Source organism: Quercus robur, chromosome 11, assembly GCF_932294415.1.
Source record: "Quercus robur chromosome 11, dhQueRobu3.1, whole genome shotgun sequence".
NCBI lineage: Eukaryota > Viridiplantae > Streptophyta > Magnoliopsida > Fagales > Fagaceae > Quercus > Quercus robur.
The window spans coordinates 29,284,445-29,311,586 of record NC_065544.1 but is presented as its reverse complement, the minus strand read 5'-3'; the positions used below and the strand labels follow the sequence as shown (position 1 = coordinate 29,311,586).

The window sequence follows — 27,142 nt, the reverse complement described above, 5'->3', positions numbered from 1 at the left end:
TTAAGAGTGGAACCGAAAATTTTTATTCCTTATTTATCATTAAACCTTTTTAAATCATAGATGGAGATGCTTTATTAAACATATATAGCCCTTAGTACGGTTTCTGGCCAACATAGTTGCCAGGAGGATCATAGTTGCAACCAATGAATGTCCCACCATTGTTGCACCTCACTTTAGCACATCCAAGACGAACCGAGTTGCGCCAAACCACCTGAGTATAGTGCAGGCACTCCCCACCAACACAAGAGTTAGAGTTGTAGTCATAGTTGGCTTTCTCGTCGACCCACATCTTCACCGCATCTGTGCCTGAGAGGTCAGCGCTGCCCCATGCAATATTTTCACCATATTTTCCACCGGAGTGCACAAGATTGCAATCTCCAATACGCTGATTAGCATAGTTCTGTGCATATGCCGCTACAGTGTCATCCCAAGTCAGAGATGGAACTCCCACGTCTGCACGGGCTGCATTGTGGGCATTAAGGTAGTCTTCTTTGGAGTCTTGGGCAAGGGTGAGATGGACTAGGGTTAAGCCCATGAGAAAAACAAAAGCTAGTGAAATCTTACACAACCCCATTTTAGTGCAAAGCAAAATCTTAAGTGATTGGTGGAGAAATAAGGTATGTGCATGAGGTATATATAGGGAATTAGGGATATACGTAGCGTGAAAAATGGTGTAATGAACATTGGAAGTAATAATGGTTGAATGTTCAAAAGCACAATGTGGAAAACATTAAGAGGAACTAGAAGTCTAGAATAGTATTTGCTAATGACGGAATAACTATAATTCGTTTGTTATCGAAATTACTTTCAGTTAAAATATTTCATTTAAAGAAAGTATTTTTTTTTTTTTTTTTTGAGAAGAAGAACGAAAGCATAATGACTTCTACGCAGATAATACCATTCGAATTTTAGTCTTGATTCTTGACCTTGACTATAAACAAGAGTATACTTTGGGCTGCCCAACTCTCTAGAGACTAAGAAACATATGGTGGTAGCAAACATTTTAATTTTCAAATTGAAATAACATAGCATCACGTAAAGTCATAAGATATTATTCTTAAAAGGCAACTGATTATGTATTTAATATATTACTTCCATTATTTTTTTAAATACTTTTGCTACATTTTCAAGACCATCAACAAACAAAATTATTTACAGTCTAAGTTTACCAAAAAACTTACTCGTTTCTTTTTTAATATATTACTCTCTCTTTTTTTTCTTTTTCTTTTTTGATACCTTGATGATTGGAATTAGGGGAATTTCAATCTTAAATATTTCTATTGAATATAACAAAAGATGTAACTAGTCGAACTAAAAAACTTTTGCCAAAAAACTCTCAACTCCAAAGGATATTGATTAATGTTTGTCAAGGTATATGATTTTTAAAATGAGCGTTAAAATATATGTTTTGTGATATATTGGAGCAAAATCAATACATTTACTGGTTATTACCTCATAGAGTCATAACTTGTCATACTTTTTGACCTGCATAAAATCTTACCTAGGAAGTCTGTCTAATAATTACAAGGAAATAACAGCGCATTTTGTTGCAGAAAATGAGCCGAGTCTGCTGTAAACAAATTCTCAGTGCATGGTTCAGGTTTTATAACATTGCTTGGTACTAGTCTACTAGATAGGGAAAAGATACCCTCCCATGATTAGGGATTTTGACAAAGCTTCAAAGATACCCTCCCATGATTAGGAGTGGATTTCAATTAATTTAATCGGTAAAGTCATTTGTCATTGAATAAGAGATTCAAAGTTTAATATTCGCCTACACAAAAAATAATTAGTGTATTGGTCATAAACAACCATGGCTCTAGGAATTTTTTCTAGGGGATCAGTAAAAAAGTATATTTTGAATAGAAGATAAATCTTACAGTCTACATGATTTTCATATTACAAATTTGTCTATAATACTAACAAAAGAATAATAGATAAACTATAAATTTGGTTGCCATATTGTTTATTAATTCAATGAACATATTAATTATTGTTGCTGAGAATAAATTTTGAAAATCATCTATTGTTTCTAAATTCAATAAACATATTAATTATTGTGTTAAGTGAATTTTAATTATTACTGTTTATAATACTTTTATTTATCAGTTTCTACACTCTTTTACAATTATTTTATTTAACAATTTAACACAACTTTGATAAGATTATCATAAAAATAAAATAAAAAATGATAACTATTAGTCTTTGTAATTGTATTAGGAAAATTTTTGTTATATATGTTAACATTTGCTTTTTTCTTCACTTAGTCACTCTCCTGTCCCATGCCCCTTGTCTATTTTTTTGTTTTTTAATTTTTTTTTATTATTTTAGAATTGCCCTCTATCTAATTGTTTAATTGTCTTTTAATGTTAATATTTGCTACCCACAGATTGAATGGCACGTGCCCCCCAGTCCCCACTTAACAAATAACAACTTAAAAGCACATTAAAATTCAGCCACTCCACTTATATATTCATTCAAAAGTATAAATTAATTGAGAAGTGTTATGTCCCAACATTTTCACAAGTGTCATGTCTACAAGATTTTCAAATTACTTTCACAACAAATCTTAGATGGTAAGTTGTTATTGATTCTAATTTGAAACCACCGCTGAAATTTTCCTAATACAATTAGCCAATAACAACTTGCTAATTAAGATTTGTTATGAAAATATTATAAAAATATTGTGTGCATAACATTTTTCAAATTACTTATAACTTTATTTGTAATAACAGGTTATTAAGAACGTCATATTCACGCTTATATAAGTTGGGCTTAAAAAAATTGTAATTAGATATTCAAATTTGTAGTTTAGAGGGGTTTAAACGAAAAATAAATTATATATATATATATATATATGTGGGTGTGTATGTATATATTACTGTGTTAGGCAGGTTATAATAAATTAATAATGAATATTCAATTTCCAGTAAATTAATCATGACCACCGGGACAAATTTGTTTGAGAAACTTCATCATAGGCAGTAACCTTGGACTCCTCCACCAATAAAATCATAATGGTTATGCAGCCATAAATAACTTCTTATGCTAATAAAGTTATTTGGGGCAATCCCAGTGCTTTTAATTTTAAATTTATCTACCAATAATAATCATTTGTTTTACTTTTCTATTTTGACTATATAAGGTTCATCTAGAAAAGCACATGCTTTTCCGTTAGGCAGTTATCCAAGCTAACCACCAATCACGGGAAACACAATGACCATGATTTTAGGACCCAGCCATGTGGATGTGGTGACATCAAACAATTAAAAATAGATTTTATTTTCCTCGACATTCAATTTCATAATTTGTTAACTTGTACCACTTTTAATTGACTTCTCATAATTGCACAAATCAATATATAAATCATCAAATTAAGTGTGAGAATGATTATATCCCACAAAAGTTAAAGTAAACTCACTGCTTGTGGTGGGTTCCAGTTAGCTCAACTGATAAAGTCTCTGATGGGTGAATAAGAGATCTGGGGTTCAATCCCCGCCTACACCAAAAACTGATTAGTGTCTTGGTTTGATGATTAAGAGTTATCATCAGAAGCAAACGTCATAGGTTGAAACTCTCTCAAAAAAAAAAAAAAAAAAAAAAAACCCACTGCTTGCGAAAAAAATATCACTTTTTTTTTTCTTCTTTTCAGCAGGAAACAACAAATATCACTTTCTAAGAGCCTTATGATACATGCCACGTAATTTAAAAAAAATTGCATCGTAGGTAATACATGATTGATAGCAAACCTTTTATATATATAAATATATATATATATATATATATTTATATACATTCCTTATATACAGAATTACAGTTGAAAAAGTTTACTAATTTTTCATTAAACTATCACTACAAGTTATGGTATCAAATCATAGCCACATGTAAAGTTTGTGATTTTTTATTTATTTTATAGATATAATAGAATTCATTCATATCATTCACATTTGTTCCAGGTTTAAGTTAACAATTTCGCCAATTAACTTACGTGAAACCTATAAAATTTGTGATATTATAATAACTTCTATGCTCCAATTGTTTTGGCGTCAAGTCTTTTATTTTTGTGTACTCAGATATATTCCTGAAAACATTTTTAGGCATTAATTTTCCAATTACAAAAAATTTAAAAATTTCTTATATATGTTTTTATATAGATACTAAACATTAACTTTAATTCTTTGCTTTAAAAATTATTATGGAATAACTCTACTCAAGTTGAGAAATAAGCAAAATTCCAATAAAATCAATGAAAGTTACACAAATAAGCAAAACCAAAATAAGAGTGTAACATAATGAAAAATATTAAAACAATTAGTATAAACTATCAACTAAACTTAAAACAAATTTTGAAGAAAATACTCATCAGCTCATAGAAGGAAATATGTATATATATATATATATATATACACACTTAAAAGATTTTTGTGCAATTTTTAAATTTTGGGAGCAAATTTTGAAATCTTGAGGTGTATTTAGCTATTTTCGAAGCTACTTCAGTCATTTAAGTATTTTTGATGGAATAATTTTGTCATTTTTGTAGTTTAGGGTTATTTCAAACATATTGGAATATTGGATATTTTAAAGAGATTTTGATTATTTTGGAGGTTTGAAGGATATTTTGTATATTTAATAGGTTTGGGGATATTTTGGTCATATTAGAGGTGTACATAGTATTTTGGTTATTTTAGGATTATTATTTTTTTTTCCCATTTTATAAGTTCCCAAGATATTTTTGTCATTTTAGGGATTGGGAGGAGGGTTTTTGTCATTTTAGAATTTAAAGGGTACTTTGGTAATTTTAATGGTTCCAAGGGTTATATATGAGGTTTAAGGGTAATTTGCTTATCCGGAATATTTTAAAGGTATTTATGTCTTTTAATAAATCATTAGGGGGCATTTTAGTCATTTCAAATGGTTTAGGGGGGACATTTTGCTCATTTTCAATTTTGTAAGGATATTTTGGTAATTTTCAAGATTTTACTAGTATTCTATCATTTTGTAGATTTTCATAGTATTTTTTCCATTTTGGAGCTTTCAGAGGAAAGCGGAGCATGATGTTTAATTTGATGCAAAGCGAATAACCTTACCATGGCTTGACATGCTATGAATCCTCTAGAAAGAGAGGGATTTTGATAGTTTTTTTTTTTTTTTTTTTTTTTTTTTCCCTCTCTCTCTATTTTGGAGTTTTTCAATTTTTGTTAAAAGGGAAATGAATAGAAAATTCTCATATACACATTACACAGTAGCCTTAGGCAGATTTTAAGTCATATCACGATGAATTTGGAAAATTTTATTTTAAATATCAATAAAAACACAGAAGGCATCATTCTTGAATAAAAAACATTCTTGCACTAGTTTAGTCAGATACTATTTAGTTGATTATAGATAGATTTTTTTTTTTTTAGATATAATATTTGAGCTAAATAACCTTTCAATCCCAAATTGGTTTATTAAAAAGAAATGTTATGCCCACAACATTTTTATAATATATTCGCAACAAATCTTAAGTAGCAAGTAGTTATACAAGTGAACAAAAAAGTAATTTAAATTATGAATTTAAATTATAACTAATAATAATATACCATCTATTTTTTGTTGCAAAAGTATTGTGAAAATGCTGTGTATATAGCATTTTTCCTTATTAAAAGACTCCGTGTAATTAATTAAAATGGGAAAGACTATCTACTTGAACCCCTATTAGCAATGCTAAGAATGGAAGGCCTTAAAAAAGCCTAGCCATAGAATGAAATACTTTCTTTAAAATTTGAAAACTAGCCAAAATGCTTTGTTTTCCTCCATGATCTCTCGCTTGATTCATACTCGTTGTTTCTACATTGCCCTTTTCTGTGTGTCACCCTTAATCCACCATTCGGACTTTTCTAAGCCAAAAATAGAATTTAACCTGCCACCTCTTTTACAATCCATGCCTAGGGACATTTCACAAGTGCCATGTCGTAAAAGAAGTCTAACTCCGAATAAGCTTAAAGGTATTCTCACTAACAAACTTTCTCACTTTAAAAAACTAGTCTTTTTCTGACTCTCACACGTAACAAAGATACACCACGAAATTAGTGATGGATTTTTTTCCTTCAAGATAATAGGATTTTTATGCTTTGTCTCGGTGTCATATCAATAGTAACTTGCTATTGCGTCAAGATGCATGTGTTTCAACTACCAAAGATTTTAATTAAAACATCAATCTGGTTAGGAAATGTTAAATACTTCTAACTGGTGCTTGTAAGTCGTTGTGCCAATGTACTAAAGCATAGGTGTTTTGTATCCATTGAGCAAAGACGGGTTGTAATTGTATAGCAGTAGATATATCTTGAGGACACCGATCAAGACTAGTAAGCCCATAAGCCCATAGTTCAAAGGGTTCACATAATCGAGAATCATCAGATTTACGCTTATTTTCAACTTCCAAAATGGTTTGTCATTTACTACGCCCTTCCTAGTCTCTAATGCCGAGGTCATTCATATATGTTAATCAATCTTTAGCAACAGTTTATGTGATCTTGTTCAGGGAGAGGGATAGAACTACCTTGTCCCATTAGGGGCATTCCTTGCCGTCCACTCAAGGTCCCCTTTAGAAAGGCCAAACCTCACCCAAATGAAGGTATGCGAGAAAAATCCCGACTCTTAATACATTTTGAGTTTTTGGAAATCTTTTGTGTGGTTTCAACTGAAGCATCAGAGAAGCTTAGGCTGACACTTCATCGATGCCCTACTATAGCATTGTTCCTTTTTGCAGGTCCTCTAGCTTCTCCAAATGTTCAAGTGACTCACTGATTTTTCATGCATCATCAAGCTTCCTTTTTTTTCCTTTTGTGTGTGTGTGTGTGTGTGTGTAATGAGGAATTAACACTATAGCAAACACAACAAAGATAAAAATATCAAGTTATATTTAGAATTTTCTATAAAAAGTGTTAGAGTCATATTTTCTATATAATTGGCTAATCCTTTAATAAAACACACTTTACTTGTAAATTGGGTAGATCTAAGTTTGGTTTGATACATATCAAGTGGTTGTAGTAAAGGTATGAAGATTGATCTAAGAAATAAGTGAAGAAAAATTGTTTTACTAAAACACAACAGATAGCTCGACAAATTGCTGCTATTGAGATTTACCAGGAAGATCAACACAAGCTTCATCTATCGAGCTTTACGAATTCAAATTTTCTAGATTTAAATTTTGGCCCATGTTGAAGTATTTGTTTAGGATTTCTTTTCTCATAACTCTAGACATATATAAAGCTTATTTTGAGAGTCGTCACGCACGGATACAGAGACCAAAAGTTTAATTTTCTCTATGAGAAGCTATTGCATTTGTATACCTTAGGGTTTTGTAACCAAGTGCTTCCTGGTCTTCATTATTGATGAAGTGAAGAATTTTGCAGCCAACAACAATCATTCAAGTTGCTGGAGTTAGTCACGTACTGGGATCCATGCAAAGGAGTTAGTCACAAATTGGAGATTTGTGCAACAAAGGAAAGAAGCCTACTACAAGATCAAGTCCAATTGGATATTGGGGCAAAGGTTCAACTGTAGGTTGGTATTTTGGGATATGCTAGGGTAGTGGTAAGATTCCTCATACTTGTAACCGCTTGATTATTGATTACTGGATTCTTGGGAGTGGTGACCTTAAATTCACCCAATGGGGTTTTTGCTTTGTGAAAGGTTTTTCCCATTTATCAACAAATCACCGTGTTAATTTATTTTCAACTGTATATTAGTTTATCTGGTGATTTGTTTGTGCCTCCACGATTTGCATGTAATTTGACTTAATTAATCAACTTAGGTAATTGAGTTAATTAACCAAGGTCAAGCTATCTTAACCCAACAAGTGGCATCAGAGCAAGCATACTCTAATTAGGTTTTAATCTTTGCTGTGTCATCCATTGACCCCCATTGTCATGGATACAAATTACATGAATAAGTCTTTTTATAATACCTATTGTGTTTCTAACAATGATGTGTTTCATTCTCTCAAGAGATGTAAGTTTGAAATTTATATGAGACTGATATTTGTGTTAATTGAAAAAGGCTTGCATATGGATATGTTGATGAATTCATCTCAGGTGAAAGAACTATTGATTCTTGAGAAATGCAAAAGAAGACTAGATTGACTTAAATAGTGCATACATTGGGTTGTAGGCAAAAGAAAGATGAAGGCACGATTAAGGTTGTCCAGCAAAGGTCACAAAAAAAGAACTCTGCCATATGACTTGACTGATAAGCATGAAGTGTGCTTTATGATGCATACTGTTCTTAAAGTGATGAATACATGTTTGTGGTATCTAGACAGTGGATGTTCAAGACATGACTAGTGACCGTTCTCACTTCAAAACATTTAAGCCAAAAAGAGGTGGCAATGTTACATTTGGGGATGGAAGCAAATCCCAAATAAAGGGGAAAATAATCATTTCCTTACCTAGACTACCTAACATTGAAAATGTGCTATATGTTGAAGGATTTTGAGTAAATCTATTGAGCATAAGTCAAATTTGTGATCAAGACTTTATTGTGTTGTTTTCCAAAGAAAGATGTCTAGTATCATGTGTGGACCATGTCAACTCAGAAAACAGACAAGAACTTATCATCAGGCAACATTAACCACTACCACATCAAGACCACTTGAGCTCCTTCATGTTGACCTCATAGGTCCTACTAGAATAGAATCTCTAGAAGGCAAGAGATATATCATGGTTGTGGTAGATGACTTTACTAGATTTACATGGGCAATTTTATTGAAATCCAAGTCTAAAGCACCTCAACAAATAGAAATCTTGTGCAAAAGATTGCAGAATGAAAAGGGAATACGCATAAATCGTCTTCAAAGTGATCACAGAAAAGAGTTTGAGAACTCTCTGTTGGAACAATTTTGCATCAAAGTTAGGATAGCTTAAGAATTCATAGCTCCAATTACTCCTCAACAAAATGGAGTAGTAGAATGGAAGAATCAAGTCATCCAAGAAATGGCTAGAGCTATAATGCACAACAAGGATGTTGCAAAAAATTTGTGGGATAAAGCTATGACCATTGCCTATCACACTGTAAAAAGGGTCTACTTCAGACTAGGAACAAAGAAAACTCCCTATGAACTGTGGAAAGGGAAAAAGCCAAATGTAAAATATTTCAGAAAATTTGGTAGCATTTTCTTCATCTTGAAAGATAGGGAAAATGAGGGAAAGTTTGACACTCAAAGTGATGAGGGTGTCTTTCTTGGTTACTCATCCTCTAGCAAGGCCTATAGGGTATTAAACAAAAGGATAGGTAAAGTCATGGAGATTGTGAATGTGGTAATGGATGAAACCTCAATTATCCCTACATAAAAGGAGGTCAATCAACTACCAAAGTCCATTCAATTTTCTCCTGTAAGCGACAAAGTTGAAGAAGATCCTTTTCTCCCTCCTACACCAAATGCCGATCAATCATTTGATAGCATTCATGCTGAGAATACTCAAGAACCAACCTCTCGTCCTCCACTAGTTGGTCAAATCGAAAGGGAACCTTCGTCTAGAGTTAAATTGAACCATTCTCAAGAAGCAATTGTTGGAAATATGAATGAACTATACTTGAGAAAACATACAGTTGATAAATATGTGGCTAATTTTGTGTCTTATTCATGCAATTTGTCTCAAGTTGAACCTACAAAAGTAGAGGAAGCACTTCAAGATGAAATTTGGGTCGAAGCTATGCATGATGAGCTCCATTAGTTTCAAAGGAATGATGTCTAGACTCTTGTTCTAAGACCAGAAGGGGTGAACGTCAATGGCACAAAATGAGTCTTTCGTAACAAGACTAATGAGGAAGAAAATGTCATCACAAATAAAGCCAGACTTGTTGCTCAAGGATACACTCAAGTTGAAGGGGTTGATTTTGAAGAGATGTTTACACTAGTGGCTCGTATTGAATCCATCCAAATACTACTTGCTCTAGCTTGTCATCTAAAGTTCAAATTGTATCACATGGATGTCAAGAGTACTTTCCTAAATGGTTTTCTCAAGGAGGAAGTCTATGTATCACAACCATAGGGATTTGTTGATCCACATTACACCAATCATTTTCTTTGCTTGAAGAGGGCATTGTATGGCCTAAAGCAAGCACCAAGGGCATGGTATGATCACCTCACAGACTACTTGGTGGCAAATGAACTCTCAAAAGGACAAGCAGATCGAACCTTATTCATTAAGAAGGTAGATGGAAAGTTGGTTATAGCTCAAGTATATGTTGACGACATCATCTTTGGATCTTCAAAAGACAATCTAACACATTCCTTATCCATTATGATGCAGATCGAATTTGAGATGAGCATGATTGGAAAGCTGAATTACTTTCTTGGCCTTCAAATTTGGCAAAATGATTCTGATATCTTCATATCTCAATCTAAATATGCTAATGATATTGTAAAGAAATTTGGATTAGAGTTTGCTTGCTCGGTTAGAACTCCCATGAGCCCAAATGTTAAACTCACTATTAACTTGTTAGGGAAAAGTGTGGATCCTACTCTCTATAGGAGCATGATAGGTAGTTTTCTTTACCTTACTACTAATAGACCTAACATTAGCTATAATATAGGGGTATGTAGTCGTTATTAATCCAACCCAAAAGAGTCTCATGTTACTGTTGTCAAGCATATCATAAGATATGTTAAATCTAACAATAACTATGGTGCTTGGTACGATAAAGATACTAATGATGTTTTGGTTAGGTACTCTGATGCTGATTAGGCTGGTAATGTTGATGATTGTAAGAGTACTTCTGGTGGGTGTTTTTACTTGGGAAATAATCTTGTTTCTTGGATGAGCAAGAAGTAGAAATCCATATCCCTCTCCACTACTGAGGGTGAATACATTACAGTTGGTAGTTACTGCACTTAACTTCTTTGGATACAAAAACTTCTTCTTGATTATGGTATTTGTCAAAAATATCTCACTATATATTATGACAATACTAGTGCCATTAATATCTCAAAAAATCCTATTCAATATTCTCGAACTGAATACATTGAGATCCAACATCACTTCATTCGTGAGTTAGTTGAAAATGGTACTCTCACTCTTGAGTTTATCAACACTAATGATCAAAAGGCTGATCTCTTCACAAAACCTTTGAGTTCTTACACCAAAACATTGGTGTTATTTCCTTGGCATGATCTCTCTCTCCCTCTCTCATGCATTGCCATTTGCTTCCTATCTCTAGTTTTTCTTTTTAATATGCTTGTTCATGTGGGTTTTTTTTTTTTTTTTTTTTTTTTTTTTTTTTTTTTTTTTGCTTTCAATAAAAAAAAGGGAAAATTTTGAAAAATACAAAAACAATGTGTGTTTGTGTACACTAGTTCTTGTGTACCTTGGATGGCCTTTGAAACAAAGTTTCTCAACTTTGTATCTCTTGTAGCTTAGATGATGTTAGAGATTTTACTGGGTCATTGGGTCATTGTATATGTACTCTTTGTAATTACTTTGTGACTCTAATAGTGACTGCCAAAGTGTAATAGTTGCTGTGATAGGATCCTACTGTAGTTGGTTACATTGATAGGAGATAGAGTTAGTTAGGTTGGTTAGTAACAGCTAGTGACAGCTGTGGCAGATAATTACAGAGGGCAGAATTGAAGGGTATAAGAATAACACCACAATGTGTACAGAAAAGGAGAAAAAGAGTTATGTCAGTACACTTATTTTTGCGTTCCCATTCTTCTCTTCTATTCTATCACTATCCTTAGGAGGCCTAGCTAACCTCGAAACTAGCTACCAACTTTTCTTTTTCAATTTTGGTTCTTTACAATTGGTATCAGAGTAGAGGTTCTGTGACCTGATGGCTAAGACATGATCTAATGCTACCATGGTAGCCACTAATGAAGCCATTTTCTCTCTTCGAGTTACTTCAAACCATCACAACAAAAACATTCAAGAAATCCAAAAGATTCAGGAGATCTATACCAGAACAATGAATGAGATGAATCAACATCTTATGGAAACTCTTCAAAAGTTAGGTCCTAATGAAACCAGATCACATGAAACTTCATCTCCAATGCATAATTCTTCTACAGTGTCCCTTGCCAAACCTGTCAAGCTTGATTTCCCATGTTTTTCAGGTGATGATCCTGCTAGCTGGGTGTACAAGGCTAACCAATATTTTGGGTATTACCAAACTTCAGCTACAGAGAAACTTATGGTGGCCTCATTTCACATGGATCAAGAAGCTCTTGTTTGGTTTCAAGATGCAGAGGAGGCTGGTGTGTTCTGTAATTGGGAGGGTATGGTACAGGCCTTACATGTTAGGTTTGGATCAACACCCTATGAAGATCCTATGGAGGCCCTCACTAAGTTGAGGCAATCGTCAACAGTAGCAGTTTACAAGGCAAATCTTGAGGCTTTGCCAAATAGAATCAAGGGCTCGTCTTCAATGCATAAGATGAGTTGTTTCCTAAGTGGCTTAAAAAATGAGATATGCCTGCCAGTGAGGATGCTAAATCCACAGTCATTGAATGCAGCTTTTGGATTGGCTAAAATTCAAGAGGAATACTTGATAAGTTGCAGAAGGAGTTCTAAGATTTAGCAAGAAACAGGTAAGCCATCTATCTTAGGTCTTCCTAAAGTCAATACCTTTGTAGAAGCTAAGTCCATAATTCCAATTAAAAGAATTTTCCCTGCCCAAATGGAAGAGAGGAAGAAAAAGGGTTTATGCTATAACTGTGATGACAAATGGGGCCTTAGTCACAAGTGCAAAAGTGCCAAAATATTCCTTCTTGAGGGGATTGAATTGGTGACTGATTCACATTCTGGGGTTAAGATCACTAATTTGGAGGAAGAAGTTGGAAGTCCAATCAATGAAGGGCAGAATACTAGTACTAATTCTGAAAAGGTTGAGATAACTCTATATGCTCTAATTGGTACTCCCACACCTGGTATTATAAGGATTAGGGGTAAAATCAATGGAGTCAATTTGGTAGTTTTGTTGGACACGGGTAGCACCCACAATTTTATTGATGCAGCATTGGTTCCTAGTTTGCAATTGTTGGTTGACCAATCTCAAACATTGGAAGTTAAGGTAGCTAATGGTGCAGTGGTGAGGACTCAAGGGTTTTATGATCAAGTACCAATATGCATTCAAGGGGAGGAATTTTCTATTCCATTTCATGTTCTGCCACTTGGAGGGTGTGATGTTGTGTTGGGAACTCAGTGTCTTAACACACTTGATGATATTCAATGGAATTTCCAGTTCTTAACTACGAAGTTTTGGCATAAGGGGCACAAGGTTATGCTGCAAGGATTGAAGCAATCTGGTTCACATCTCCTTGGTTGGGATCAATTCTTTAAAACTCCAATCAAAAAAGGCCTTTTGGTTCACATCTTAACTCCTTCCTCAGCTAAGAAGCAGGCTGCTCTACCTGCAGAAGTGGTAGATTTGCTTAAAGAGTTTGCTTAGATTTTTGACACTCTAGTAGGGCTACCTCCTTTTAGGGGGCATGAACATCAAATTACTCATAAGGAAGGAGCTCAACCAGTCTACCAAAGGCCATATAGGTACCCTTTTTACCAAAAGAATGAAATAGAAAAGATAGTTAAAGAATTATTGGCTGTTGGATCTATAAGGAATAGTTGTAGTCCATTTGCCTCCCTTGTTTTGTTGGTAAGAAAGGTAGATGGGTCTTGGCGTATGTGCATTGATTATAGGGCACTTAACTTGAATACTATCAAGGATAAATTCCCTATACTTGTTATTGATGAATTACTTGATGAATTGAATGGTGCTTGCATATTTTCTAAACATGACTTAAGGTCTGGATATCACCAAATTAGGATAAGTGAGGAGGACATTCCTAAAACAGCTTTTAGGACTCATGAGGGGCATTATGAATTTATGGTCATGCCATTTGGCCTCACTAATGCACCTTCAACATTTCAGTCCCTAATGAATCAAGTGTTTAAGCCTTTTTTTAGAAAGTTTGTTCTAGTATTTTTTGATGATATTTTGGTTTATAGCAAATCCTTGGTTGATCATGTCTCTCACCTTAGGGTTGTATTAGAGGTGTTAGCTAAGGAACAATTATTTGCTAAGAAGTCCAAGTGTGTTTTTGCTTTGTGGTGAAGTTGAGTATTTGAGGCATTTGATTTTTGGTGAAGGGGTAAGAATAGACCCTAAGAAAACTATGGCAATGCAATAGTGGCCTACCCCAAAGGATGTTAAGGCTTTGAGGGGTTTCTTAGGTGTCACAGGGTATTATAGGAAATTTGTAAGAGGATATAGGCAGATTGCAGCCCCATTGACTGCTCTTCTAAGGAAGGATTCCTTTACTTGGACTGAGGAAGCTGATTTGGCTTTGCAAAATCTCAAATCTGCTACGTCCACTCCACCTATTTTAGCTCTTCCAGAATTTTGATAAGATGTTTGTGGTGGAGTGCGATGCCTCAAGTGTTGGGTTAGGTGCTGCATTGATGCAAGAAGGGAGAGCTATAGCTTTCCATAGCCAAGCTCTCAAGGGCAGGAGTTTGGCCTTATCAACTTATGAGAGGGAACTACAAGCCTTGGTGATTGCTGTGCATAAGTAGAGGCCATATTTGGCTAGGAAACCCTTTTTGGTGAGGATAGACCAGCAGAGCCTTAAGTATATCTTAGAATAGAAAATTGGTACCCCAGCTCAACCAAATTGGACTACCAAGTTGTTAGGATATGCTTTTATTGTAGAATATAAGAGGGGTAAGGGGAATGTGGTGGCTGATGCTTTGTCAAGACAGGTTTCTGGCGGTGGAATTTCTTCTCAAGAGGGTGTTTTGTGCATGATTTCCTTTCCCACCCCTAATTGGTTGGCTCAACTTAAGGCTAGCTATGCTACTGATCATTCCATTGTAAGTATTTTATATGCTTTTCAAGCAGGGAAGGAAGGTCCTAAGGGCTTCACTATGTAGAATGGGTTGCTGTTATAGAAAGGCAGAATGTATTTGGGAACTTGTGATTCATTGAAGACAACCATTTTGTAGCAGGTGCATAATGGGCTATGGAGGGGTCATTTTGGTTTCCTTAAGACATTGCATAGGGTTTAGAGGGATTTTTATTGGCCTAGGTTAGGGGCAGATGTTAGGAAGTATGTTAAGGAGTGTGATACCTGCCAAAGGCTCAAGCATGAAACCTGTAATCCAGCAGGTCTGCTACAACCCCTGCCTATACCAGAAAGACCTTGGGTGGCTGTGAGCATGGATTTTGTTGATGGTCTTCCAAAATCTCAGATGAAAGAGGTGGTTATCATAATGGTGGACAAGTTTACAAAATTTTTTCATTTTGTAGCCTTGTCTCATCCATACATTGCTTCTAAAGTAGCAACTCTTTATATGCAAAATGTGTTCAAGTTACATGGAATGCCTACTTCAATTGTGAGTGACAGGGATCCTATTTTTACTTCTCATTTTTGTCAAGAGCTAATGAAGCTTTAGGGTATTCAATTAACCATGTCCTCAGCCTATCACCCCCAAACAAATGGCCAAACAGAGGTTATGAACAAGAGTCTTGAGCATTATTTGAGAGCTTTTGCAGCTGACAAACCAGCTACTTAGGTTGAGTGGTTGCCACTTGCTGAATTCTGGTTTAACACTAATTTTCACACCTCACTCAAGCTAACCCCATTTGAAGCATTTTATGGATACCCCTTCCTAGGTTGATGGACTACATTCCTGGGACAACAAAGGTTGAAGGAGTGGATGCTCATCTGAAGTCCAAACAACAGCTGACTTCTTTGTTAAGGCAAAACCTAGTAGCAGTACAAGAAAGGATGAAGCTGTATTCTGACAAGCATAGGACTGAGAGGAGTTTCTCTGTGGGAGATTTGGTATTTCTACGACTTCAAGCCTACAAATAGAAGTCCCTTAAGCACCACCAATTGAAGAAATTATCTCCTAAGTACTATGGACCATTTCAAATCTTGCAGAAGGTTGGAGAGGTGTCTTATAGGTTGGATTTGCTTCCAAATTCTAAGATACATCCTACTTTTCATATATCCTGTCTGAAAGCTAAGCTTGGGCAGCATGTGGTCTCTATTCCAACCTTACCACCTACTGATTTGGAAGGGGATGTCATTTCAAAACCAGTAGTTGTTCTCAAGGAAAGGTCTCATCAACTTTGAAATAGGACTATCACTCAAGTTCTGGTTCAATGGCAAGGTGAAAGTCCTGATGATGCCACTTGGGAGAGCTTGTACATTCTGCAGCAGAGATTCCCTCACCTTGTGGGCAAGGTCTTTTAAAGGGGAAAGTATTGTTAGAGATTTTACTGGCTCATTGGGTCATTGTATATGTACTCTTTGTAATTACTTTGTGATTCTAATAGTGACTGCCAAAGTGTAATAGTTGCTGTGATAGGATCCGGTTGTAGTTGGTTACATTGATAGGAGATAGAGTTAGTTAGATTGGTTAGTAACAGCTGGTGACAGCTGTGGCAGATAGTTACAGAGGGTAGAATTGAGGGGTATAAGAGTAACACCACAATGTGTGCAGAATAGGAGAAAAGGAGTTATGTCAGTACACTTCTTTCTGCGTTCCCATTCTCCTCTTCTATTTTGTCACTATCCTTAGGAGGCCTAGCTAACCTCGAAACTAGCTACCAACTTTTCTTTTTCAATTTTGGTTCTTTATAGATGACATCTTTATGCACAACTAAGCAATGTGAGCTTTGTGGTTTGTTTATGTGATTTGTATGATTTCGTTAATCTTTTATCATTCATATCTTTATCACTCTTTTTTTATAGGAAGGACTAAAAAATCCTAAGAGAAAGACATAAATAACCATTTCACCACTAAAAGTCGTCAATCATCAAACATTTGTGTGCAATTCATAAGGTGTAGCACTTGCACAATAAAAACAAGATGTTTTGCTTACACAATTGTGTAATTCTTTTCCTTCTTATATACTTATGCATGTTATGTCATTTTATGCTTAAAAGGAAAATATGCAAAGAAAATGAAAAGCAAAAAGAATCAAAATGGTTTTATATATGGTTGCAAGCGTGTTTCTAGGAGATGTGGGAGTTATATGATGTACCTCAAAGGTGATGGTCCCCATCAAACAGTTATGATTGTGTGTGGATGTATTTGATTCTCTTATATCATCACACTCTTCATCCAATGAGACACTTATTCTTCTTGCAAAAGTTTCACACATAACATGCATACTCTTTACCACTTTTGATACTATTGTATAGGTACAATGTAATTTGGCCATCACAAAGAATACATGTGGTAGTATAAGCTTACTAAACTGTCTTAACTTATTTTTTAAAATAAAATTGGTTAGACTTATTTAGTGTGTGTTTTTTACCTAGGAATGCCTTGCATCTAGAGTTGTTGATGTGTTTGAGTGCTTAACATGCTTCTTTTTGCTTGGTTTGTGTCTATCTTGGTTGCATTCATCTCATATTGTTTTTCTTTCTTAAAAACCCTTGCTTCTAGTTGCTTGATAGAAGCTCAATAGCATCTTGATAGATGCGCGATAGTAGCTCAATACAAGCCTCTTCTATCGAGAATTTTTGGGCTTTTCTCGATACCTCTCGATAGATAGCTCAATCCATCGAGCCTTTTTCTGAAGTTTCTGTTTGTCTGGAAGAAGCTTGATACCTCATCGATCTATTGAGATAGTTTTGCCATTAATACTCCTTGATACCTCTTGATCTATCGAGCTTTTGTTCTCAACACCTCCTTGATACCTTATCAATCTATTGAGATGCCTGTTTCTATATTTACACGAGGTTCAACTCGGTTTGCTCTTCACTCAAATATCTCGATCTTTCTCTCTTCTATCTTGATCCAAACTTTTTCTCTTCACTAAAATCCTTCTTCCCATCAAGATTTTGATCCATTTCAAGTTCAATCCTTTGGTATGTGCTCTAAATCCTCTCATTTTTTCGTAGTTCATGCATTTCATGCATTTAGACCTAGGTTTTCAAGTTTTTGGGAAATTTTTGAGGTTTTTGTGCTTTTGCTAAAAATTTTGGGTTGGGTTTTGTGATTTTGTTGTCATATGATCATGCAATGTATTCTCTATCATTATAACAATGTTTAATGCATTCTAGATTTGTGTGACTAATTATATCATGTGAGTGCTATAGTTTAGATTGGGTTTTTGCCCATAATGCAATTTGTTTTTGCTCATCACATGCTCATACATTTCCATGCATTGCACCTTTCTTTCCTTCTTTCATGAGCATCTTCTCTGTTGTGTTGCTTTTTTTCTTTTTTCTTCTCCTGTAGTTTCCTAACTATGGCACCCAAAAAGTCAGTCCCTCCCAAGAATCCAATCACTCCTCGTGGTTCTTCCTCTACTTCTTCTTCTCTTCCCTCAGTTCCTAATAGTGTTCGGTTTTATGATGCAAACTCCTAAAAGGATTTTGTTGAGAACTTTTGTGATTGGGCAATTCATTCGGAATGCCAGGTCATTTTTGTCTAATTTTCTAGACATGCCTCTTCCCGGTTCATTTAGCTCTCGGGGTTGGGGATCTCTTTGTGAGAAACCCTAGAGGTGTCCCAGCATGTTTATACAGGAGTTCTACTCCAACATATATGTCATCGATACCTCTATTCTTTGGAGCTCATTTTTGAGGTACTACGTGTCCCTAGGGTAGCTCATCCAAACTATCCTAATCATCCTCGTCTACGTACCATCTCTCGTGATGAGTTGACCTCACTTTTCTGTGAGAAAGCCATGGTATGGGGAGATACTCTTGCATTAGTACAATGTATTTTTCACAACATAAAAGGACATTCTAAATGTCATAATATTTTTGTGGGGGTGTAGATCTGAGTCCACCTCGAAGACCTAAGGAAGAAAAACCAAGAAGCCCCCTCCCCGGTAAGAGCCCGACCTAAGTACCAATGAGGGACAAAGGAGACCCACTGTTGGGAAGAGGCCATCTGAGGACAATACCGAGGTGATGAAGCCTGTATTCATTTTTGGTTTTTTTTTTTTTTTTGAAAAGAAGATTCATTCTAGACTTGCATGAGAATCTCTTTGCATTGGTTAGGTTACTTTCTTTTCATCAATCTGCTTCTCAAAAACATTAAAATTAAAATTTAAAAAAAAAAAAAAAAATCATCAATCCAAAGTGCATGAATTTGAATTGAGCCCAATCACCGCCTGTAATTCCTACAACATTTTACTAAGCCACGTCTTAAACTTTATTTTTTCTTTGTTTCAGTAATTTGCGTATTTGACATAAATCGAAACTTGAGGGAGAAAGAAAAGTCAACAATTTCAGCTAATAATCTAATAAGCTCATTTTTTTAACAGTACGTAGTCACGTAAATAGATAAATGCATTCTCCTTGCTTTCATACTCTTTATTTATTTATTTAAAAGAAAAAAAGAAAAGAAAAGAAAAGAAAGAAAGATTGGATAAGTTATAATGTTTATTGAGGACCCCAACCATTTCACGGATATGTATCACCGTGACTTTAGGCACCGTGTTAGCCTTTCTTTCTTTCTCAGAAAGTTATGATATTTCGAAACAGATAGTAAGAAGAGAAGATGCACCTTATCTATGCTTGATTTCGAAGTACAAAATTCTTTTAATATACCAATCAGATTAGGGAGGAATAACCTAGGAGCATGACTCTTTTTCATGCTTGGTTTCCGATGTATAAATTTCTTTTGATAGACCAATCAAATTAGGAATGAATGACCCAATATTATGTTTGAATATACTTGGACTTTGAGTGGTCCAAACGACCTAGCTATTTAACCATTATTGGTTGAAACTTGTGTTAGGACTAGGAGTGACATGTGAGAAGTGAGAACGCACGGGATCAGTGGAATCAACCATCGATTGAGAGAAGGAGCGGCTGACTACTTTTCTAGAATCTCTTTTCACTACTGTCAAATGTCTATGGAATTTTTTTTTTTAAATTTATTTTGATGCAAATTCTGATAAGTTTACCGTTAATTTACATTTTCTCCCTCTACCTTTAATATTTGCAAAATTTTAAGATTATCCGAGATCAATAAAAGTATTTAATTTATCAAATATGAGTTTATGGATTAAATAATATATAATATTCGATTGGCACAAACTATGGCATGCACATTAATAACATAGAGAAGATGTATTCAAATAGTGGGATTTTAAAAATAGTAATTTAATAAAATAATTTCTAAATAATTCAATAAAATTGTTTAAAATTAATAGGTAGTATAATATTGCTTGAAATTATACTAGATATAACTAAATAATGTTATGATACAATTATTGAAGTGGTTAAAAGTGAGTAATTTACAACACTAACATGCGTGAATCTACTATTTTTTCTCCACCACTTATAATTGATCACTTCAATAATTGTAAAAAAAAAAAAAAATGTAAATAAATTGTATACGTAGGATTATTTCGTATAACTTGATCCTAATTTAATATAAATTAGTATTGCATAATACGAAATCTCTTTTTTTTTTTTTTTTTTTGATGAGGATATGAAATCTTTGTAAGTAATTGATGATGTGATTTATGTGATGTATATGAACTATATAATTATTTCAAAATTTTTAATATAAAATTTCTTTATAAATGTAAGGGATTCTAATCACAACGGTAGACTTAGTAAAGTTGACACAATACAAATGTACTTATTTTCTTCTGCCCAAATTAGATAGGTAATGGGCTCTCCCCATTTATTACATAAGTTGTTCAATGGATAACCAAAAACATCACAACATTTTTACAATAGTTGAGGTGCATCATAAGTCAAAATAAAATAAATATTAATATACACGGATCCACAATTATTATGAGTATTATGAAAATATTATGACATTTTGTTATGAAGCTAAAACCAAAAAAAATATCCCTCACATGAGGCTAGTATTGTGTTAAGATTTCATCTATGATGCCAAAAATATTGTAACTCAACTAGTTGACACTTTTTTGTATTTTTAAGATCTTCAAGGTATAAAAAATCATTTCTTTTTTCCCTTCTTTTGCTAGCATCATGATTTTATAAAATTCTCCTACAAATTTATGAAAACTTTGGTTGTTCTAGTCTCTTCTCTTCTTTCTTAATTTCTTGAAGTGGATTGACAACCAAAAAGGAGTCAAGTCGTAGAGCTTATTCTTGTTTCTCAAATCATTCCATTTTTCTATTCTGCTGTAACCACGAGTGTGACCTATGCGAGTCACATGCTATCACAACATTACACAACGTATCACTTGCTTCTATTTACCGATCACTTCAGGGGTGCATGATAGTATCAACTAATTGGTCAAAATCAATATACTTGTTTGCCTTGCTGCGTGCACCAGTGCAAAAGTAATGCATGGTCACGGATTGTTCCATCCATCCACCACCATGAAAACAAGAAGTGAATTGGGGATTTAGGTGGGAATGGGTTCAAACTCTAGGGTTAGTAACATATTATAACTTTCTTTTAAAAAAAATAGGCGTCTTGTATTTCATCTATTAGATGAGAACTTTTCAAGTATCAAATTACGAGATTTAAAAGTCCTAGATAAAATGGAAGCAGTTCAGCTTTACATAGGTACTTAATAGTGCGCTTGGAATCCAACTTTTAAGAACAACCATAAACCACAGAACTTCAAGTTAAAAGCGAGTACGTTCAAAATCACATAAAGACGTAAGTGAATTGCCACCCAGTGAAAGATGGATGACTTTATAATTTATTTAAATATTTTTCTCCTAAAATAGTTTATTTATGAATAAAAACATTTGGTTTTATTTGTAGAGTTCCAATTAATTTATATTTCACCAATTACACTATGTTATATCTTGAAAAAAATTCCATTTTTTTAATAATTAATTACCTAACAAAGGGGAAAAAAAAAAAAAAAAAAAAGAAGAAAAAGAAAAAGGACATAACAGTATATCACAATATATGGTATAAATGGAGCATAAACTTTTATTTTTTTTTAATACAAAATAGAATTCTACTTTAACCTAATCGAAGTGTATATGTGTGTGAAACTCGCTCTTGAAGACTTGAACCCCGGCCCTTTCCCCCCACACCCTACAAGCACTTATACTTGTGGAGTGACCATCACACCAAGAGTGTGCGGTGGTAGTGGAGCATAAACTGGAATATTAAGAGTGGAACTGAAAATTTTTATTCCTTATTTATCATTAAACCTTTTTTAAATCATAGATAGAGATGCTTTATTAAACATATTTAGCCCTTAGTAAGGTTTCTGGCCAACGTAGTTGCCAGGAGGATCATAGTTGCAACCAATGAATGTCCCTCCATTGTTGCATCTCACTTTAGCACATCCTAGACGAATTGAGTTGCGCCAAACCACCTGAGTATAGTGCAGGCACTCCCCACCAACACAAGAGTTAGAGTTGTAGTCGTAGTTAGTCTTCTCGTTCACCCACAATTTCACTGCATCTGTGCCTGAGAGGTCACCGCTACTCCATGCAATGTTTTCACCATATTGCCCACCAGAGTGCACAAGATTGCAATCACCAATACGTTGATTAGCATAGTTTTGTGCATATGCTGCTACAGTGTCATCCCAATTCAAAGGTGGAACTCCCACATCTGCACGGGCTGCATTGTGGGCATTAAGGTAGTCTTCTTTGGAGTCTTGGGCATGGGAGAGATGGACTATGGTTAAGCTCAAGAGGAAAACAAAAGCTAGTGAGATCTTACACGACCCCATTTTAGTGCAAAGCAAAATCTTCAGTGATTGGTGGAGAAATAAGATATGTGCATGAGGTATATATAGGGAATTAGGGATACAAGTAGTGTGAAAAATGGTGTGATGAACATTGGAAGTAATGGTTGAATGTTCAAAAGCACAATGTGTAAAACGTTAGGGGAACTAGAAGGACCAAAACAACCCTTGAATAGTATTTGCTAATGACGGAATAACTATAATTCGTCTGTTATCCAAATTACTTTCAGTTAAAATATTTCATTTGAAGAAAACATTATTTATTTATTTATTTATTATTATTATTATTATTTTTTTTTGGAGAAGAAGAACGAAAGCATAATGATTTCTATGTAGATAATGATATTCCATTCGATTTTCAGTCTTGACTCTTGACTTTGACTATAAACAAAAATATACTTTGGGCTGCCCGGTTCTCTAGAGACTAGAAACAAATGGTGGTAGCAAACATTTTAATTTTCAAATTGAAATAACATAGCATCACGTAAAATCATAAGATATTATTCTTAAAAGGCAACTGATTATGTATTTAATATATTACTTCCATTATTTTTTTTAAAATACTTTTGCTACATTTTCAAGACCAACAACAAACAAAATTATTTACAGTCTAAATTTACCAAAAAACTCTCAACTTTTTATTTTTTGATATGTTGATAGTTGGAATTAGGGGAACTTCCGTCTTAAATATTTCTATTAAATATAACAAAAGATGTAACTAGTTGAACTAAAAAACTTTCGACAAAAAACTCTCTAACTCCAAAGGATATTGATTAATGTTTGTCAAGGTATATGATTTTTAAAATGAGCGTTAAAGTATATATATGTTTTGTGATATATTGGAGCAAAATCAATGCATTTACCGGTTATTACCTCATAGCTAGTTATACTTTTTGACCTGCATAAAATCTTACCTAGGAAATCTGTCTAATAATTACAAGAAAATAACAGCGCATTTTGTTGCAGAAAATGAGCCGAGTCTGCTGTAAACAAATTAATAAGGAATATATATTACTGTGTTAGGCAGGCTATAAATTAATAAGGAATATTCAATTTCCAGTAAATTAACCATGACCACCGGGACAAATTATTTGGTGGGTGGTATATATATATATATGCTCCTCTCTAGTGGTTCCTGTCAAACTTGGAGCATTTTTTGTTTTGAGAAATTTCATCATAGGCAGACCTTGGACTCTTCCACCAATAAAATCATAATAGTATTGCAGCCATAAATAACTTCTTATGCTAATAAAGTAATACTTGGGATATCTTCGTTGTCGTTTTGTATTTGGGTCAATCCCAGTGCTTTTAATTTTAAATTTATCTAGTAATAATAATCATTTGTTTTATTTTTCTATCTTGAACTATATAAATACCAGTAAGGGGAAAAAAAGAACATATCAGTATATCACAATATATGGTATAAATGGTGGGGCATAAACTGGAATATTAAGAGTGGAACCGAAAATTTTTATTCCTTATTTATCATTAAACCTTTTTAAATCATAGATGGAGATGTTTTATTAAACATATATAGCCCTTAGTAAGGTTTCTGGCCAACATAGTTGCCAGGAGGATCATAGTTGCAACCAATGAATGTCCCATCATATCTATGTTTTTTTTTTTTTTCCCCCAAATCTAAAAGATTGTGGTCAAAATCAATATACTTGTTTGCCTTGCTGCGAGCACCAGTGCAAAAGTCATGTTACGGATGGTTCCATTCATCCACCACCATGAAAACAAGTGAATTGGAGATCTAGGTGAGAAAGGGTTCAAACTCCATAATTAACAGCATATTATAATTGTCTAATAAAAAAATAGGTGTCTTGTATTTCATTTACTAGAATAGAACTTAATTTCCAAGTATCAAATTACGAGATTTAAAAGTCCTAGATAAAATGGAAGCAATTCACCTTTACATAGCTACTTAATGGTGCGCTTGGAATCCAAAACTTATAAAAACAACCATAAACCACAGCACTTCAAGTTGAAAGCAAGTACATTCAAAATCACATAAAGATGTAAATGAATTGCCACCCAATGAAAGGTGGATGCCTTTATATATAATTTATTTTAATCTTTCTCTCCTAAATTAGTTTATTTATGAATAAAAACATTTGGTTTTATTCATAGAGCTTCAATTAATTTCTATTTCACCAATTACAGTATGTCATATCTAAAATAAAAAGCAAAAAATAAATCCATTTTTTAAAAAGAAATAATTAATTGCCTAACAAAGGGGAAAAGAAAATGACATATCAATATATCACAATATATTGTATAAATGGTGGAGCATAAACTGGAATATTAAGAGTGGAACCGAAAATTTTTATTCCTTATTTATCATTAAACCTTTTTAAATCATAGATGGAGATGCTTTATTAAACATATATAGCCCTTAGTAAGGTTTCTGGCCAACATAGTTGCCAGGAGGATCATAGTTGCAACCAATGAATGTCCCACCATTGTTGCACCTCACTTTAGCACATCCAAGACGAACCGAGTTGCGCCAAACCACCTGAGTATAGTGCAGGCACTCCCCACCAACACAAGAGTTAGAGTTGTAGTCATAGTTGGCTTTCTCGTCGACCCACATCTTCACCGCATCTGTGCCTGAGAGGTCAGCGCTGCCCCATGCAATATTTTCACCATATTTTCCACCGGAGTGCACAAGATTGCAATCTCCAATACGCTGATTAGCATAGTTCTGTGCATATGCCGCTACAGTGTCATCCCAAGTCAGAGATGGAACTCCCACGTCTGCACGGGCTGCATTGTGGGCATTAAGGTAGTCTTCTTTGGAGTCTTGGGCAAGGGTGAGATGGACTAGGGTTAAGCCCATGAGAAAAACAAAAGCTAGTGAAATCTTACACAACCCCATTTTAGTGCAAAGCAAAATCTTAAGTGATTGGTGGAGAAATAAGGTATGTGCATGAGGTATATATAGGGAATTAGGGATATACGTAGCGTGAAAAATGGTGTAATGAACATTGGAAGTAATAATGGTTGAATGTTCAAAAGCACAATGTGGAAAACATTAAGAGGAACTAGAAGTCTAGAATAGTATTTGCTAATGACGGAATAACTATAATTCGTTTGTTATCGAAATTACTTTCAGTTGAAATATTTCATTTGAAGAAAGCATAATTTATTTATTTATTTATTATTATTATTATTTTTTTTTTTTTTTGAGAAGAAGAACGAAAGCATAATGACTTCTACGTAGATAATGAAATACCATTCGAATTTCAGTATTGATTCTTGACCTTGGCTATAAACAAGAATATACTTTGGGCTGCCCAACTCTCTAGAGACTAGAAACAAATGGTGGTAGCAAACATTTTAATTTTCAAATTGAAATAACATAGCATCACGTAAAGTCATAAGATATTATTCTTAAAAGGCAACTGATTATGTATTTAATATATTACTTCCATTATTTTTTAAAAGACTTTTGCTACATTTTCAAGACCATCAACAAACAAAATTATTTACAGTCTAAGTTTACCAAAAAACTTACTCGTTTTTTTGTTTTTTAAAATTTTATTATTATTTTAGAATCGCCCTCTATCTAATTGTTTAATTGTCTTTTAAAGTTAATATTTACTGCCCACAAATTGAATGGCACGTGCTCCCCAGTCCCCACTTAACAAATAACAAATTAAAAGCACATTCAAATTTAGCCACTCCACTTATATATTCATTCAAAAGTATAAATTATTTGAGAGTGTTATGTCCCAACATTTTCACAAGTGTCATGTCTACAAGATTTTCACATTACTTTCACAACAAATCTTAAATGGTAAGTTGTTATTGATTCTAATTTGAAACCATTACTGAAATTTTCCTAATACAATTAGCCAATAACAACTTATCAATTAAGATTTGTTATGAAAATGTTGTGTACATAACATTTCTCAAATTAATTATAACTTTATTTGTAATGACAGGTTATTAAGAAAGTCATATTCACGCTTATATAAGTTGGGCTTAAAAAAATTATAATTAGATATTCAAATTTGTAGTTTAGAGGGGTTTAAACGAAAAATAAATAATATATATAAATATATAAATATATATATATATATATATATGTATGTATATATTACTGTGTTAGGCAGGTTATAATAAATTAATAATGAATATTCAATTTCCAGTAAATTAATCATGACCACCGGGACAAATTTGTTTGGGAAACTTCATCATAGGCAGTATTCTTGGACTCTTCCACCAATAAAATCATAATGGTTATGCAGCCATAAATAACTTCTTATGCTAATAAAGTAATACGTGGGATATCTTCGTTGTCGTTTTGTATTTGGGTCAATCCCAGTGCTTTTAATTTTAAATTTATCTACCAATAATAATCATTTGTTTTACTTTTCTATTTTGAACAATATAAGGTTCATCTAGAAGATTGTCAAAAAAAAAAGAAAAAAAAAGAGGTTCATCTAGAAAAGCACGTGCTTTTCCGTTAGGCAGT

General features: G+C 33.8%; 4 protein-coding genes across 5 annotated transcripts; 1 reads left to right on the top strand and 3 right to left on the bottom strand.

Annotated features, from left to right (window-relative positions):
* On the bottom strand, positions 1-626 carry LOC126706252 (basic form of pathogenesis-related protein 1-like). The gene has a single exon (XM_050405593.1). The coding sequence runs from the start codon at positions 572-574 to the stop codon at positions 92-94; it is 483 nt and encodes a 160-aa protein (XP_050261550.1). The 5' UTR covers positions 575-626; the 3' UTR covers positions 1-91.
* LOC126706253 (pathogenesis-related protein 1-like) lies at positions 1-22,658 on the bottom strand. Its single transcript, XM_050405594.1, has 2 exons — positions 22,115-22,658; positions 1-45 (listed from the first exon to the last, which is right to left on the bottom strand). Exon 1 carries the CDS (start codon positions 22,642-22,644, stop codon positions 22,162-22,164), a length of 483 nt encoding a protein of 160 aa, XP_050261551.1. The 5' UTR covers positions 22,645-22,658; the 3' UTR covers positions 1-45; positions 22,115-22,161.
* LOC126706251 (basic form of pathogenesis-related protein 1-like) lies at positions 1-25,591 on the bottom strand. 2 transcript variants are annotated; one of them, XM_050405592.1, is made up of 2 exons: positions 25,012-25,591; positions 1-45 (listed from the first exon to the last, which is right to left on the bottom strand). In XM_050405592.1, exon 1 carries the CDS (start codon positions 25,538-25,540, stop codon positions 25,058-25,060), a length of 483 nt encoding a protein of 160 aa, XP_050261549.1. In that variant the 5' UTR covers positions 25,541-25,591; the 3' UTR covers positions 1-45; positions 25,012-25,057. The 2 variants fall into 2 exon arrangements, with proteins under 2 accessions (XP_050261549.1, XP_050261548.1); XM_050405591.1 differs by lacking the exon at positions 1-45 and adding an exon at positions 22,070-22,114.
* On the top strand, positions 8,976-10,817 carry LOC126704920 (uncharacterized). The gene is made up of 4 exons (XM_050403903.1): positions 8,976-9,299; positions 10,080-10,223; positions 10,296-10,439; positions 10,731-10,817. Exons 1-4 carry the CDS (start codon positions 8,976-8,978, stop codon positions 10,815-10,817), a joined length of 699 nt encoding a protein of 232 aa, XP_050259860.1.
* Positions 25,592-27,142: the final 1,551 nt, after the last annotated feature.